A 13,958-nucleotide genomic window follows, 5' to 3' on the forward strand; every position below is an offset into this window, starting at 1 on the left:
ACCCCCCATTTCCACTCGTAAATAAATTAATGAGCCCCTCCTTAATTCCTGTGCCCCCTCCTAAAAAAAGATTGCTCGGTCGTTCGTTGTTCTCCAATGCAATGATGGCGAAATATTTTAAATCCTCCTGAACAATCAGGGAATTAATGTACTAACAATTATTCACCAATTAAGTAAAGGTGAGGCGCTTATCGGTAAATATCCACCGAAGATCACTGAGCTTGAGATGAATAATCGTTTTAGTATCATTTCACAGGTGATTATTCGAAAGCATTGATTTATTTTCTAAAATTAATTTTTTCTCCGAAAGAGGAACACGCAAAAAACGAAGCGAGCGCATTCCTATATAATCAACTGTAGGTGACTAGTAGGTGATTATGGAGAAAAAGTCCAAAGTTCTTGACCAATCAGCGCGATTTTCTATAATTACCCGGGTAATGATACCAATGAAGTATACTGTATCAATGAAGTGAAGAATATATATTAGAAAACGAACACCAACTCTTTTTGCTATAACAATAAATGACGACTTTGTAAAGGCCGTTTTTTATGCACTTTGAAAGTTAGCGCAACTCGTAATAACTACTGTCGTGCAAATTCACTTATCGACTATAATAAATGTATAACATTTTCAGTCGTTATCGAATCAGGCGTAAAAATGTAAAGAGAGCGCCTTACCCGAGATTGAGATTAGATTCGCTTTGGGCTCTAGTGACACGCTTAGAAGCCGTTCTAAAAAAAACTAAAAATCCATTTCGTTGTAAGATGGTACGATAATGCAAGGCCGACAAGATAAGACTTTGACAATACAATTACCGATTTCTTTTCTCTCTTACATCATTAAGACCCAGGCTAATACACTAGCAATTAATGATAAAAAGTTGCGTTTCCAAGGGCCAGACGTCGAGTTTCTATGGCACGCCTAACGAGTTTAGATTTTGTCCCGGCCACATTTTATCGCTGATTGGCTAATTTTCATCTGTTTTGACAGGTTATCATATTTTTTTACGGTGGGAACGTCTCGACATGCAGTTGGAAACGCAAAGTTTTTCGAACTCGAACGGCGAAAAGTGATCGCGGTTCACGCTCAAAGGGAAATGGACGCAACCTTATTGTTATTTTACAAACCGACTTTGCATATGCATATACTCTGAAACATAGCCCATCCTATATATGCGAAATAAATAAAGGATATTACATGGGCGCGAGGAGATATGAAATTTATGTTCGAGTGTCGAAAAGATCACTCACGAGTGAGCGCAAAGAAAACCTCCAGGCGCCCATGTAATATTCTGTTTATTATATAATTATCCATAAAATCAACTTAACAAGCTTTTATTATTATAACTAACTAATAGCTTAAATATACATGGTAACGATGCTTTCACATGTCAAAATAACATTTTGTTTTTACGCCTCGTGGATCCACACTACTTTGACAATGTGATGGCGAAATTTATCGTCAATAAGAGGACAGACACATAAAAATCTGTTGTCAATTTGTTTTTTACAATAACAAAAACTATAAAAACTTCTCCTTTTTTCTGATCAAAACAACTAACGGAAAGAGCGCAGGCTCGTTGACGTCAGCTTTATCTGTCTGTCCTCTTATTGATGATAAAAAATAACCAATCAGCGCGCGAGAAAATTGTTAAGTTATTGTAAAAATCAGTTTTTCGAAAAGGAGTGATATATAAGGTATTTTATGGATAAGTATATGATAATAAATAATATTAATAAATGTCAACTTCTCTACCCTGTTACGGGGATCGGATAGTGGATTATGAAAGTATGATGAAGAACCCTAGAGATGGACCATTAGGAATTAGGGAGGGGCCATAGCCAATTATTCTGGAATATATGAAGCAGTCTAATATAGCTATGACAGAGTGCAAACATTATAACCATGAGATAGAACAAAAGCTAACTACAATGACACTAATTTCTGCAAAATCCTTTGTCTTCCATTGGGTTATTTGGTGCCGAATTAGTTATTAATGTTTCACGCTTTTAGCGTTTGCCTCTACCAGTAATCTCAAACTTGTAATTGTTCACCCTTTTGTTTTCATCAAAAACGAGAGGAAAAAATAACGAGCAACTTGTTCGTTCTTACACTTTCTCATCTCCTTGCTCGTTCTTTTTTTCGTTTGTTGACCAAAAACTTTACTTGGTATTTTATTGCCTTCCAGTCCCGGTTTCTCAATGCATTACCAGCTTGTCTGAGGCAGTTTTCGCATGCTAATTTGTTGGGAGCTTTACCTTCATCCCTGATCAATCGATCGAAGTAGGCTATTAAAGCTTGGGTCTCCTCTTTAGACCACGGATTTCTTCCCTTTTCTTTTCGCTTGCATTTTATTTCTGCAAAACGAAAAAAATATATATGATGTGATTATATTATTAAATGATATTATGGATGTAGCATACACTTAACATATGGACCAAAAATAGTTGTAAATAATATAGGAAAAAATGCCGGATGCCAATGCTCGAAAGTTTCACCCGGTTTTGATATAAAACTGATGTTATGTGAAGGGCCCAAATTCGAAACGTCAGGTTATCAATAAATACATTTTTATTGAGTGTACTGATCATTTTCTTGCTTCCGGGAAGGAAGACCTGGCTATTTTTTTCGGTTTCTAAGAAGTTTTAACTTACAACCAGCGAAAAATTCTTCAAAATTAGTAATAATGAATCACCAAAATCTCAAGACGACATATTACCAAAAAGGTATTTGTCTTTGATGAAAAGGTCTGAAAAAGTTTAAGTGGAATTCAGGAAGTTGATAAAAACCTGCTCATGGTTTTCTTGGTTTATCTTCAGTGTAATAAAATTTATGCAGCACAGCTGACGTCACATTACCAAATTGAAAAAATAATAACCAGCTTTAGGCCCTGGCTAAACAAGGAAACCTGTTTCCCTAAATGTTTCCTAAGGTGGCAAAACTGTCAGGAAACATTGGGAAACAATGTTTCCATGCGTCTTGGAAACATTAAATGTTTCTGCCGCACAGCAAAACATTTTTTGCGTCTTGGAAGCAAAATTTGTTGCACGCAGTAACTTTCGCATGTGGCTAAACTTAGAAACAGCGATGAAACATGCACGCGGTTTCACCCCTTCTCATCTTTTCTTTCCTCTTACTCCGACGAAGGACTAACCGCCGAAACGTCAGTTTCACAAAGCTTAATAATAATAATAATAATAATAATAATAATAATAATAATAATAATAATAATAATAATATCAAAAAAAAAAAAAAAAAAAAAAATTATTATTATAATTATAATAATAATCTCAATGCCATTATAATATATATATATATATATATTTATTTATTTAATAATAGAATTCAATTAACTATTAATAATAATAATAACAATAATAAAATTTATGATAACGTTAATAAAGAGATTATGAATATAAAATAACAAATATATGTACAAATTACTTATTTATCGATAAAAACATATTTGTAAAATATAATAATAATGATAATAATAATAATAATAATAAACTTTATTAATGTGTCAATAATACCTAGTTTACATGTGAGTAAACTAACTGGGGACACCTATCTAGCACTATATCTAAGTATATAAAAATAACTAAATGAATTTACTATATATTACGAAGTAGCAACATACGAATAAATTTCTCTTTAGTTATGATAATTCTAAATATATAAAACATATGAAATATATTTATTTATTTATTTATAAAAGAATAAATGAAATATAATGAAAAAAATATATTCTCGTTTAGCCAGGGCTTTATAGTCTATGAAATAAATAGACTCTTTGCCGGACCTGGTCACGTGCCTGGATTAGCAAAGCATCATCTGGTGAGCAAGCAAACCCCCGTCACGCTTTGACAACAGTAGCTCGAGTGAAACGAAGAGTGACCTCTGTCTTAATTTACTGTTAAATACTAAACAAAAAGTGACCTTTAATAGAGAATTATTGGCTTTGTCTGACAAGAAACAAACCTTTGTTGGATTTCGCTTCAATTCTGGCCGATTTTCTGCCGTATGTGGAGTTCGGAAGGACGACATGGGTGCATCGGGAACGAGCGAAGGTTAGTTTACTTTCCTAGTAGGTACATTTTATTGTATTTTAACTTATTTTAAGTCTAAACCCATGAACGCCCCGAGTAAATTTAAGAATTAACAGCTTGTTTAGCCATCTGTGAGCAGAAAAAAAATCGTTCTAGAACGTTATGAATCTAAATTTCTTAACCTGAAATTTAACAACAAACGGCTTTCTCCACGTCGTCCAAGTGTGTTGGCACGATAAATATGGCATTATGAAGTAAAGTATAGGCTTCAAAATAGACTTCTCTCTAACTTATTTAATAATGAATTAAGCTAAAAGATATTTTTATTGTCTTATCATATACCAGTGGCGTATGATAATGCCACGATGCCATATTTATCTTGCCAACACACGTGGAGAACGCCGATTTAAGGTAGTTCCGGACCCTTGCTATTGCGCATCCATTTCGCGTATCTCGTTTTTTACCCTTTTTTTGCGCTGTTTTAAAATTGATTTAAATAATGTCAGAAGTTGAATCCTTTTCTATAACTTAACTTATTTCGCTAATTCATGAAACTTTTGAGGCAAAAATGAATTGTTTTCAAAACACGCTTAGATTTATCATTGCCTGACTTCATCTTTTGATTCAAAACAACAAATTCATAACTTTATAAAAATGGAGTAACAAAAAATGAATTTGACAGGTTATTCTCAAAATCAATTTGAAATACTTCTTAGATTCTCTGTAGATTACAAAGACGATTTGACATGTTTCAGACGGAGGTTAATGTACTAGAACCCAGTCCCGCGCGGACAGGATTTGTGTTTTTTGATCAAAAACTTAGATTTAGTAGCTCATAGCCCCATTTTTTTTCTTTTCATTCGGAGCTAGATATTATATTCTTTGGATTTAGTGCGGAAAGAAAAAAAATCATAGTTAAAATTGTCATGAATTTTCAACATTTTTACAACTACACACGCATATAACTGCGCTGAATTACAAGCAATTTTGCTTCTAGAATTAACTTTTCACACTACTTGCAAAAGATTGGATGGATTATTTATCTAGATATGTTTTCTAGACTCAACACCAATAGTTTAAAGCAGTTTTCTGTTTTTCTTTGTTAAATCAATTCAAGTAATTCGAATTTATAAGAGGAGGCAGATTTTCGGCAAAAATGCGCGGAAAACTGAAAAATCCCTCCTTTTTGAAGCCTTATATCTCGATAACCAATACGGCGACCCCCTTCTCTTTTTTCATTATCTGAATACCCTAACAATGAACTTCAAATGACAGAATTTAAAAAAAAATTCATTGAAGAATTTTGAAGATCCGGTACTACCTTAAATGATTCATATTTTTATGGCTTTCTTATAGTGTCTTTGTCTTAGGCCACGATCACGAAATCAAAAATTTATTACACAGTGAAATATCTATATAAATTTGGCATTATGGCATTATGATATCTCTTATAAGGCTCGCGTGTCAAGCAGAGGACGACAAGGTATCCCAAGATGCCTTGCATCTTAAAGTTATTAAATACGCGCATAGATCGAAAAATGTCTTGAAATGTATGAGATTGTTTCATTAGCTATGTAACTATTATTGTTTGAACAAGTATCACTTAAGGTATGTACATTCTGTTTTTATTCTTTCTTGATTTATCAACATCTTAGAGGCAGTCAGTATTATGTATTGAAAGGACCATAGATTGTGTAGAGAAATTGCCATTATCTAGAGAAATTGTCGTGATCATTTCAAGAAATGTCCAAATTTGCATAAAGCAAACTAGTGATTTAGTGAAGTGACTATAATCATGTGAATACTGCGATTCCCATTCACACTCGACCAACAAGACTTGCATCTGAAAATTTAAAATCGAGTTTTGGTGGATATCAATCGATAATATTTCCCTGACAGCTGGTACATGTACATTTCGGTGCCACGAGAGACAGTTCAAATTACAAAGAGCTTCAGTCTGTTACTATTTGATCCTATAGCATGACCCAACTACTGTATTTCCTTTATACCTCTTTATTCTGTATTCAAGCAGCAATTGCTAACACTCTGTCAACTAGCAGAACATTCCTAAAATCTCATAGGGGAAGCTTCCTCATTTTATTTTAAGCAATCGAGAGATTCAATATTGAAGTTAACTAGAGGTTCAGACTGTGAAAAAAGTAAATCTAAACCTTTAACATTTTGAAATTGTTTACAACAGATAAGATGGAATGTAAGTATTAGTTTAGTTCAGCAGATGCAGTTTTTTCTTGAACAATGGATTAATGACCAAGTCAGAGAACAACTGCTTATATGCACTATCATTATTATTTTCTGAATCGAAGGTCCTTACGAAGAAAATCTCGCATGAAAATTAACTAGTTATCAGGAAACGTCCTTAATTGAAACTAAAACAGTAAAACTAAACTTGCTTTTTAGTGTTCGCGCTTTGTATTTTCAGGGTGCAAGGTCAAATGTTACGTAACTTTTTTTTATATTTCATAAATAATAAAACGATTTTGCAAAGCTTACCTATTTTTCTTGGTTTCTCCTTTTTTCTTGACTTTGTTGGCTTTTCATAACAGTCATCTGTAACACAGAAAAATGATGAACATTTGTATTTCTGCAAGAAATCTAAGTAAAAGTTCAAAGAAAATGTCTTTTTGTTTGCATTCCTACTTTAATTGCATACATTGATAATGATAAAAAGGTAAATTATAGGCTGTGAAAAGACTTTAACTCCGCCCGAAACGTCAGTTTTTTCATCTATTGACAGTGAATAATTTACCTTTATATCATTACTGCTTGAACATTAGAAACACTGACGCAGCTCACACTAGTTTTTAGCTAGTTATCTCTTCTATATAAGCATTATTAACTTACATAATCTCTTCTTTTCATTTGCATAGGTCATTTACTGAGACAATCAAAATATAAATTTTGTGTTTTTTGCAATGTTTTGAAGTTGAATGAAAATGCACTGCTATTATATGTATGTATATTATTATTTGCAACTTCAAACATTTTTATCTGCAAGCTAATTATGTTGTGGTAATTGCTGTTTTTGGTGACTGCTATTTTTGCTAATGGTTGTGGTGTTATTCCTTAAAATGGCACAAGGATGTGTATTGCAGTGTATTTAGATTGAATATTACTGCAATTTTCATAATTATTGGGAGAACGAAGTTCAAAATATCATTATTTTGATACCTTTTATAATTTTACTGGTGGCAGTGGAAAGCCAAATTCCAAATAGGAACTTGCAAGTTCAGTGTTTGTGTAACTATGTTTTGTTTACAAATATGTGTACACAATTTTCTATCCCTTCAAATCATGTTTTGAAAAATAACTAGTGAATTTTCGAACATTTTTTTAATGTTAAAAAGCAAAGATTATAATATAGAAACTTTTGATTCATTTTATTTTAGATAAATTTTACCAGTGAAGACCTACAGTAACCTTAGTTAAATTGTCACCCATATTGCACATGGAATGATCAGTCAATAATAGATTTTTGATTGCACAATAAATTTACCTTGATTTGTATCAATGTCCTCATCAGTGTTGTCTTCAATGTCACCACTAGAGCTGCTATCCTCATTGTTAACATCATTGACATCAACATTGTCTTCATCATCAATGTCATCATTATCATCATCACTGTCATCATCTTCAAAGCCGGTATTTTTTGGTCTTTCTGAAATGTCTGTGGAAAGGGAGTTTGAGGAGGTTTGAGTTAGGAAGGCAAATATCGTTGAGTTGAAGTATCATTGCATGCGTTGAGCAATCACAGGATAGCAGATGCATTTTGAGAGTGAAGAAGCATCAATAGACCATGCAAAGTTATCCAAGTTTTTCACCTACATGTATACTCACCATCAATATTTATGTCAGAAAGAGATTTTCCAACAAGGTTTTCTATATTTCCTGCATCTACAGCCAGCAACAACTTGCTAACCTTGGCCAGCTCCAGAGTGGACTCATGAAGTCGGTAGTACTGGCGGTGAATTGAAATGTCATGCCCTAAGTGCCTTGCTAGCCAATCCATGTCATTTTCTGTCAGGCTTCCTACCTGAGCCACAGTAGCAATATACTTTCTCAATTTTGTGCTTGTAATTAGCTCTGGCCTTTCTAAGTTTCCAACACAACTGAGAGTTTTTTTCATGCTCTCCCATCCTCTAGCATAGGACTGGGAATCCTGGTTTGCTCTTGCAAAGACATATTTGTTTTTTGTCGACACCCCAACTTGTTCTCTCTTTGAAATCAAGACATCAATTGCATTTTTGACATCACTAGTAAGGATGATAGGCACTTTCCGTCCTCTTTTCCCAATCACTTGCACCAAATCCAGACTGAAGAAATAAAGAAAGTTTTTAAAAATCATTAGAGGAATTTAATACTGTATAAGATACAGTGCAGCCCAGAAGCATGTGTACATTTATCGCGATCTTTGCGCACCGAGTGCTCGCGATCTGCTCGCAATTTGTTCACAAATGTGGTTTAGCATGTAATTTAATTAATGCATTAGCCAAAATAACATGTGACTTTTTGGAGTTTACTGGGGGCAAACAAGAGGTTGACTGAGGGGCAACTATCAGATATTAAGTCAAAACATGTCAAAATAAGTGCTCGAAGTATTGACTATTTCTACCACATAAAAGTGGAAAATGAGATGAAGACAACCTCCAAGATTCTAAAAGCCATACAAAATGCAGCTATTACTGGAAGTGACATCTATTGCATGTGATAGCAACCTATTGACAATGTCAAATTCTACCATACTGTAGCTAGATAAGATTTGTATGCTGTCCCACATGATGCAAGTACTAGTAGCAGGCCAGGTAGTTGTATATATTACAGGATTTACTGTACCTTTCACAGAGATGTCTTTCAATAGGATTTAACGTTTTCTTTATTGCCTCACAACCACTTGCTTTCCATGATGGTCTGTTTTTGTAATCACTGATAAGCAGTCTTGATGCTTCCCCTGATCTTCTTTTGTTGAAGATAATGAGCCTAACTTGTGTGTACTGAACAAGCTCTGTCCAGCTTTGTAGCGAAGGCTTTAATGTGTTTACCTAGTAAAAAGTAATAATAATTGCAATTTACAATACTTGAGAATATACTGATAAACAAAGCATGATGAATTGCTTTTTGCCAGAAAAAAGCATGATGTGAATGTAGATCTTGGTTAGAAGCAGGTTTATGGTAGTACTGTATTAGGATAGCATAGGCACTTCAACTTCCTTATTCCAGCAAATTGAAAATTGTACCAAGCATTTTCATTTTACTTAAGAAAATAATCACTCTGCAGCAATTTACATAATTTTATAATACGAATAGTATTCCTTGTACTGTATTTGGATTCTGGAATGCTGTCAATGAAACAATTCTAGTTAACAAGCATTTCAATCTTAAATTCTCACCTCTTTAATCAAGTACTTCATTTTTGTTTCTGTCAACTTTCGGACTTTAAGGAGATCGGAAGTGAGGGGAATTAGTTCTTCACTGGATTTTCTGCTCTCTAAAGTTGCCAGTGAGCATGATGACACCTTATCACTCCATTCACATTTCATAAGTTCGAGGAAGTGTTGAGTACTCTTGATTATCTCTTCATTCTTCTCTCGAAGGCCCACACCTTTGTAGATTTGGGCACATTTGTTGAGGCTGTGCCCAAGTTTAAGGCCAAGTGAGGGGGTTTCAGCTCGGGTTTCATTTTCACTCCTGTGAAACCCACACAATTTTCTGACTGACCTGATGACCAGGTCAAAGTTTGCCGGATCTAAAAAGTCCCTCAACATGCCTTCCTCTTCTTCATTAATGACCCTCCTCAGTCTTGCTAACTCTCTCATCTTTGAAGAAATAATCAAGGCTTTTCTTTCGCCAGCTTTCTCGATAAGTGAACTTCCAAACATCAAAATTAAATCATCTTTCTTGCAGATAAAAGAAATGTCATCATCCTTCATTTTGCAAAGGACAAGTTCATTGAGTAGTTTATCTGACTGTGGTGACGTAAATGGCAACAAAAGCAATTTGCTTTCCATTATCATGCTTCTGCATTTGGTTTTATCATCTTGGATGTTTTCATTTGTCTTCGTATCTTGAAATGGGCAGGTTTTTCTATGCCGCCAGAGGTCTGCTTTTCGTAGAAAAGCAAGACAATATGGGCATGGGAGAAAATCCTTTGGGTCCACTGTTGTATTGTCGGTTGGTCTTTTTCTGACAATCAGCTCTCCTTCACCACAGGCTATTACCTTGGCATTGTGATGATAGTTGCCTTTAAGTTGGATTTTTCTCAATGCCTCCCTCCGTTGTTTTGAATTCTTGTCAAATGCAAAGGCAGCTGCAACTTCACTTTCATTAATGTGCTGATCTTCGAGGTGTCTTGCTATCTTTGCATACAACTTGTTACAATAGTAGCAAGCTTGTTTCTTGTCATATATTCTAGTTGAGTTTGCTGACTGCTTGGCACTTTTCACTATCACTGTAAAAGAATGATAAACATAGGAAAATATAATTTACCATTGATAATATTTTGAACTGTAATCCCTAGCTAGCACCTTTCATGAGTTTACTTAACGAAAATGTATTGTATTCTAATAATGCAAACTTTGTATTCTAATTCTTGGCTGCTGTGCTTACCTTGTAATAATTATAAGAGCTCTGATTATTGTAAATGCTGATCATCCCCATAATTGTGAGCTCAAAAAAGGTTTTTTTTTTAAGTATCGGGTATCCGGATAGCTAGTATCACTACTACAAAGGAGGCAAATATGCTGATAAAATATAAAAACCTCCTAATGGCCATTGGAAGCTAATTTCAATTCCAGTGAATCAAATATGCCAGAGCCTAATTGTTTTGATTTGCACAGAAAATTAGTAAAAGTGTGACAAGTTGCTAGTTGAGGGACTATATGGCCCAAAACAGAGCAAAAACTATGACTTATAATGGATATAAGTCTAAGACAACTTGTTTTTTTTTTTAAATTCGATCCTTGACCTTGACTAGCTTATGTTGAAAACAAATGTAATTGACAATCTAGCGTGATGCTGGTTAAAGTAGATTTAGGTGAAAACATTTTAATTTTTGTATATTAACCTAATAGGTGAAATAGGACTAGTTGTACTAGGGCAATTTTTCTGACAGCCACTAGTTAGATGACTTTTAATTATTGTATACTTGCCTCCAGTGATTTTGACCTCATCATCATCATTGCTGTCCTTCAATTTGGCTTTTTTCTCAACTAAAAATTAATTAAAGAAAAAAAGGAAAATGAAGAAGAAATTTAAACCTTTAATCTACATTCAACTTAAGGAATATAAAATGGTGCGCGTGTCTATAAATATACTGTGATATAAACACGCTGGGAGTTGTGGAGCAAGAGAGGAGTCGTAGAGAAACACAAGGCGTAGCCGAGTGTTTCTTAGACTTCTCGAGTAATCATAATTTCTAGCAAGCTGGTCATTGGCCTAGAACTATTTTCGAATAGGGGCTAGACCTGCTTGTGCTTACGACATCCGTCCCACGTGCATGAAACAGCTTTTTCAAACTGTTTACTTCTCTTTTTGTTCAATCTTTTCGACTTATTATGGCAAAAAAAAAAAAAAAATCAAAGTCAGTTTTCTAGGGTTCTGTACTGTAATCAAACATGAAATGACGTCAAACATGATCCAAACTTGGTTCCACTTGAGTTTGGATAATTTGTGACGTCATTTCATGTTTGATTGCAGTACAGACCCATAGAAAACTGACTTTGGTTTCCATCTTTTTTCACTCACTTAACCTGTATAAGGCAGATGTTAAAAACACATTGTGCTGTGTGTAAGAATAGGGGATTGTCACTTGGCACAACGGTCTGGTCTCAGGCAAACTATTATCCCAACTCATGGTTCTAAACTGCGTGGCTGCAATATGCACGTTGTAATGTCCTGCATACTGTATAAAACACTGACACGACCAGGTGTACTCTGAAATTATTTTGTCATTAGTTCAGTTCCCTGGAGGGAGGCCTTCATCGTAAGAGGACCAGGTGTACTCTGAAAACGCTTTATCAGACACTATCTAGTTACATGAATTTTATATACTTGCCTTCAGTGATTTTAACAAAATCTTCATTAGTGTTCTCCGTTAATGTATACATAGCTTTTTTCTCAACTAAAAATTATTAAAAGGAAATGAATTATAAAAGACATTTTTAATAACGTCTGCTTCCTATCTTAGAATTTGCATCGATAGACAGAATTCCTCTCTTCTCAAGCTTTCCCTATCAGGTACAGCTTTTCTTAAACTTTATGTTTAGTGCCAAATGTTTTTCAGTCATGCAGGGGAAGAAATTGAAATCTAACAGTGAGAGGAACTGACACACTAAATTGTGTTTGGATTTCATTAAAATAATTTACTGTGCATAAGAGAATATAAACTTTCAGTCATGGCTTCACTAGTATAGTGTAAATGCTTGAATGCATGAATTCTAGGTAGGTTCCAAACAAGATCTTACTAGGATCATTGCTAGTGGTCAAAGGAGTTAGTTCATTATACTTTTTAGTGACAGAGGAGTCAAACCAGGGTTTTTATCAAGAAAAGTTTATAAATGGAACGTCAAATACAGTTAATTTTCACATACAATTTTGTGCTACTGCATTCAATGGCCTTTCATCATTGCTGAAAGTAAATGAGATGTGATTCTTTGTTAGTAGTGCCTGAACACCCGGGGGGGGGGGGGGGGGGTACTCTTGCCTGCTTAGGGTAGGGATGTGCCGCTGAGCCCTCTGAAACTGACCCTGTTCCACTCAAGCATGTTAAGGCCTGGGTTATGCACCAATTCTCTATCAGCTACCATTAAAAAAACATTCTCTGGTGTTTCTGCTTAAAGTATAACCAGCTCTCTCAAACTTTCTTAGATCGTGGTTCTTTACAAGTTGGTTCCAATAAACAGGTAAAATTTAGGACACATGACCATGAAATTTACATAATATTTCATAAAATTTCATTTTAATAGTATACTAGGTGCTCAATTTAAGTCTTTGCTGAACGTTTTCACCCTTAATTTATTTCCTTTTCTAAAATCGTTCAATTGACATTGAAAATGGTTGGCTAAAGTTTTGTGTTAAGGAGATATTTGACAAAATAGGTCATGTGACCTGTCAAAAATATCCTTTATGCCCATTTTTCTCCTTTCATAAACATTTTGGTCAACCATTCCAAACGTGAATATCTGTATCTTTGGCGCTACTTTCAAACAAGCTAAACAAATCTCACAAATAATCTAAAACCATCACCTAGTTTTTTAGTTTAGCATTTTCCCTATTTTAAGGTCAAGTGACCACCTTTAATGCAAATTTATCCATCCATCATTGAAATTGATATTAGTCCTGTAACATTAAGCTGTTGTCTATTATCAAAGAGGTTATGTTAAAAAGGAATGATACAAAAATGTATTAATATGTGCATGTTAGTCCAATTTTAATGCTTGGCCAATTCAAATTTACCTCCTTTCAAATATCCCCCATCTGCATTCACAAAATTAAATTTAGAATATTACACTATATTTACCTGTCCTCAGAGCTTGAGGAATAAATTTGCAGTCTTTTCTTTTTCCTGGGCAACATTGACATTTCATAACATATTTCTGTAAAACAGAAGCAAAGTGTTTTTAATACATGAATTGTACAGGTAATGAAATACAAAAGAAAATTTATAGAGCTCACCCTCTTCACTAAATTCTTCGCTATCTAGATCGTCATCCTCCTAGAGTTATTAATTGTATCATTATTTTTCAATTATCATTATCTAGCAGACTCAAAAAGAAGATGAAAGACTCATTTGACTTACTATCTCTTTCCAGGGTTCCTTGTGCTTGACTGTTCTTCCAAACACTGTTCATGGCAAAAAAAAAGGCTTTAGTGTTTTTTAATTATTTTCAGGTACG

General features: G+C 34.3%; 3 protein-coding genes across 10 annotated transcripts in view; 2 read left to right on the forward strand and 1 right to left on the reverse strand.

The window, feature by feature from the left end:
* The window catches only part of LOC148904522 (uncharacterized), a 14,143-nt gene extending 242 nt beyond the window's left edge, over positions 1 to 13,901 (reverse strand). Inside the window, exons 1-12 of the mRNA XM_089025182.1 lie at positions 13,862 to 13,901; positions 13,738 to 13,777; positions 13,583 to 13,658; positions 12,654 to 12,691; positions 12,119 to 12,184; positions 11,214 to 11,273; positions 9,456 to 10,513; positions 8,902 to 9,107; positions 7,906 to 8,381; positions 7,565 to 7,735; positions 6,562 to 6,618; positions 1 to 2,358 (exon numbers count right to left, since the gene is read on the reverse strand). The exon at positions 1 to 2,358 is cut by the window's left edge and continues 242 nt beyond it. Coding sequence (XP_088881308.1) covers positions 2,120 to 2,358; positions 6,562 to 6,618; positions 7,565 to 7,735; positions 7,906 to 8,381; positions 8,902 to 9,107; positions 9,456 to 10,513; positions 11,214 to 11,273; positions 12,119 to 12,184; positions 12,654 to 12,691; positions 13,583 to 13,644 — 2,433 coding nt within the window. The 5' untranslated portion in view covers positions 13,645 to 13,658; positions 13,738 to 13,777; positions 13,862 to 13,901 and the 3' untranslated portion in view covers positions 1 to 2,119. The remainder of the gene's footprint in view (positions 2,359 to 6,561; positions 6,619 to 7,564; positions 7,736 to 7,905; positions 8,382 to 8,901; positions 9,108 to 9,455; positions 10,514 to 11,213; positions 11,274 to 12,118; positions 12,185 to 12,653; positions 12,692 to 13,582; positions 13,659 to 13,737; positions 13,778 to 13,861) is intronic.
* The window catches only part of LOC148904521 (roundabout homolog 2-like), a 78,196-nt gene that overhangs the window by 4,215 nt on the left and 60,023 nt on the right, over positions 1 to 13,958 (forward strand). The gene's annotated exons all lie outside the window — the stretch shown is intronic.
* Positions 3,838 to 13,958, forward strand: part of LOC148904523 (uncharacterized) — a 33,615-nt gene continuing 23,494 nt past the window's right edge. For 3 of the 8 annotated variants that reach the window (XR_016118899.1, XR_016118902.1, XR_016118903.1), the window contains exons 1-3: positions 3,839 to 4,071; positions 12,931 to 12,965; positions 13,875 to 13,953. The gene's annotated coding sequence lies outside the window, so the exon portion shown is untranslated. Of the gene's footprint in view, positions 4,072 to 5,637; positions 5,659 to 12,250; positions 12,301 to 12,930; positions 12,966 to 13,874; positions 13,954 to 13,958 lie in introns of those variants that run through there. The other 5 variants (XR_016118888.1, XR_016118892.1, XR_016118889.1 and 2 more) reach the window with 4 other exon arrangements.

Source organism: Actinia tenebrosa, unplaced genomic scaffold (assembly GCF_029948245.1).
Source record: "Actinia tenebrosa isolate PJP-AT-01 unplaced genomic scaffold, QUT_ActTen_1.0 PGA_scaffold9__36_contigs__length_13948895, whole genome shotgun sequence".
Classification (NCBI taxonomy): domain Eukaryota; kingdom Metazoa; phylum Cnidaria; class Anthozoa; order Actiniaria; family Actiniidae; genus Actinia; species Actinia tenebrosa.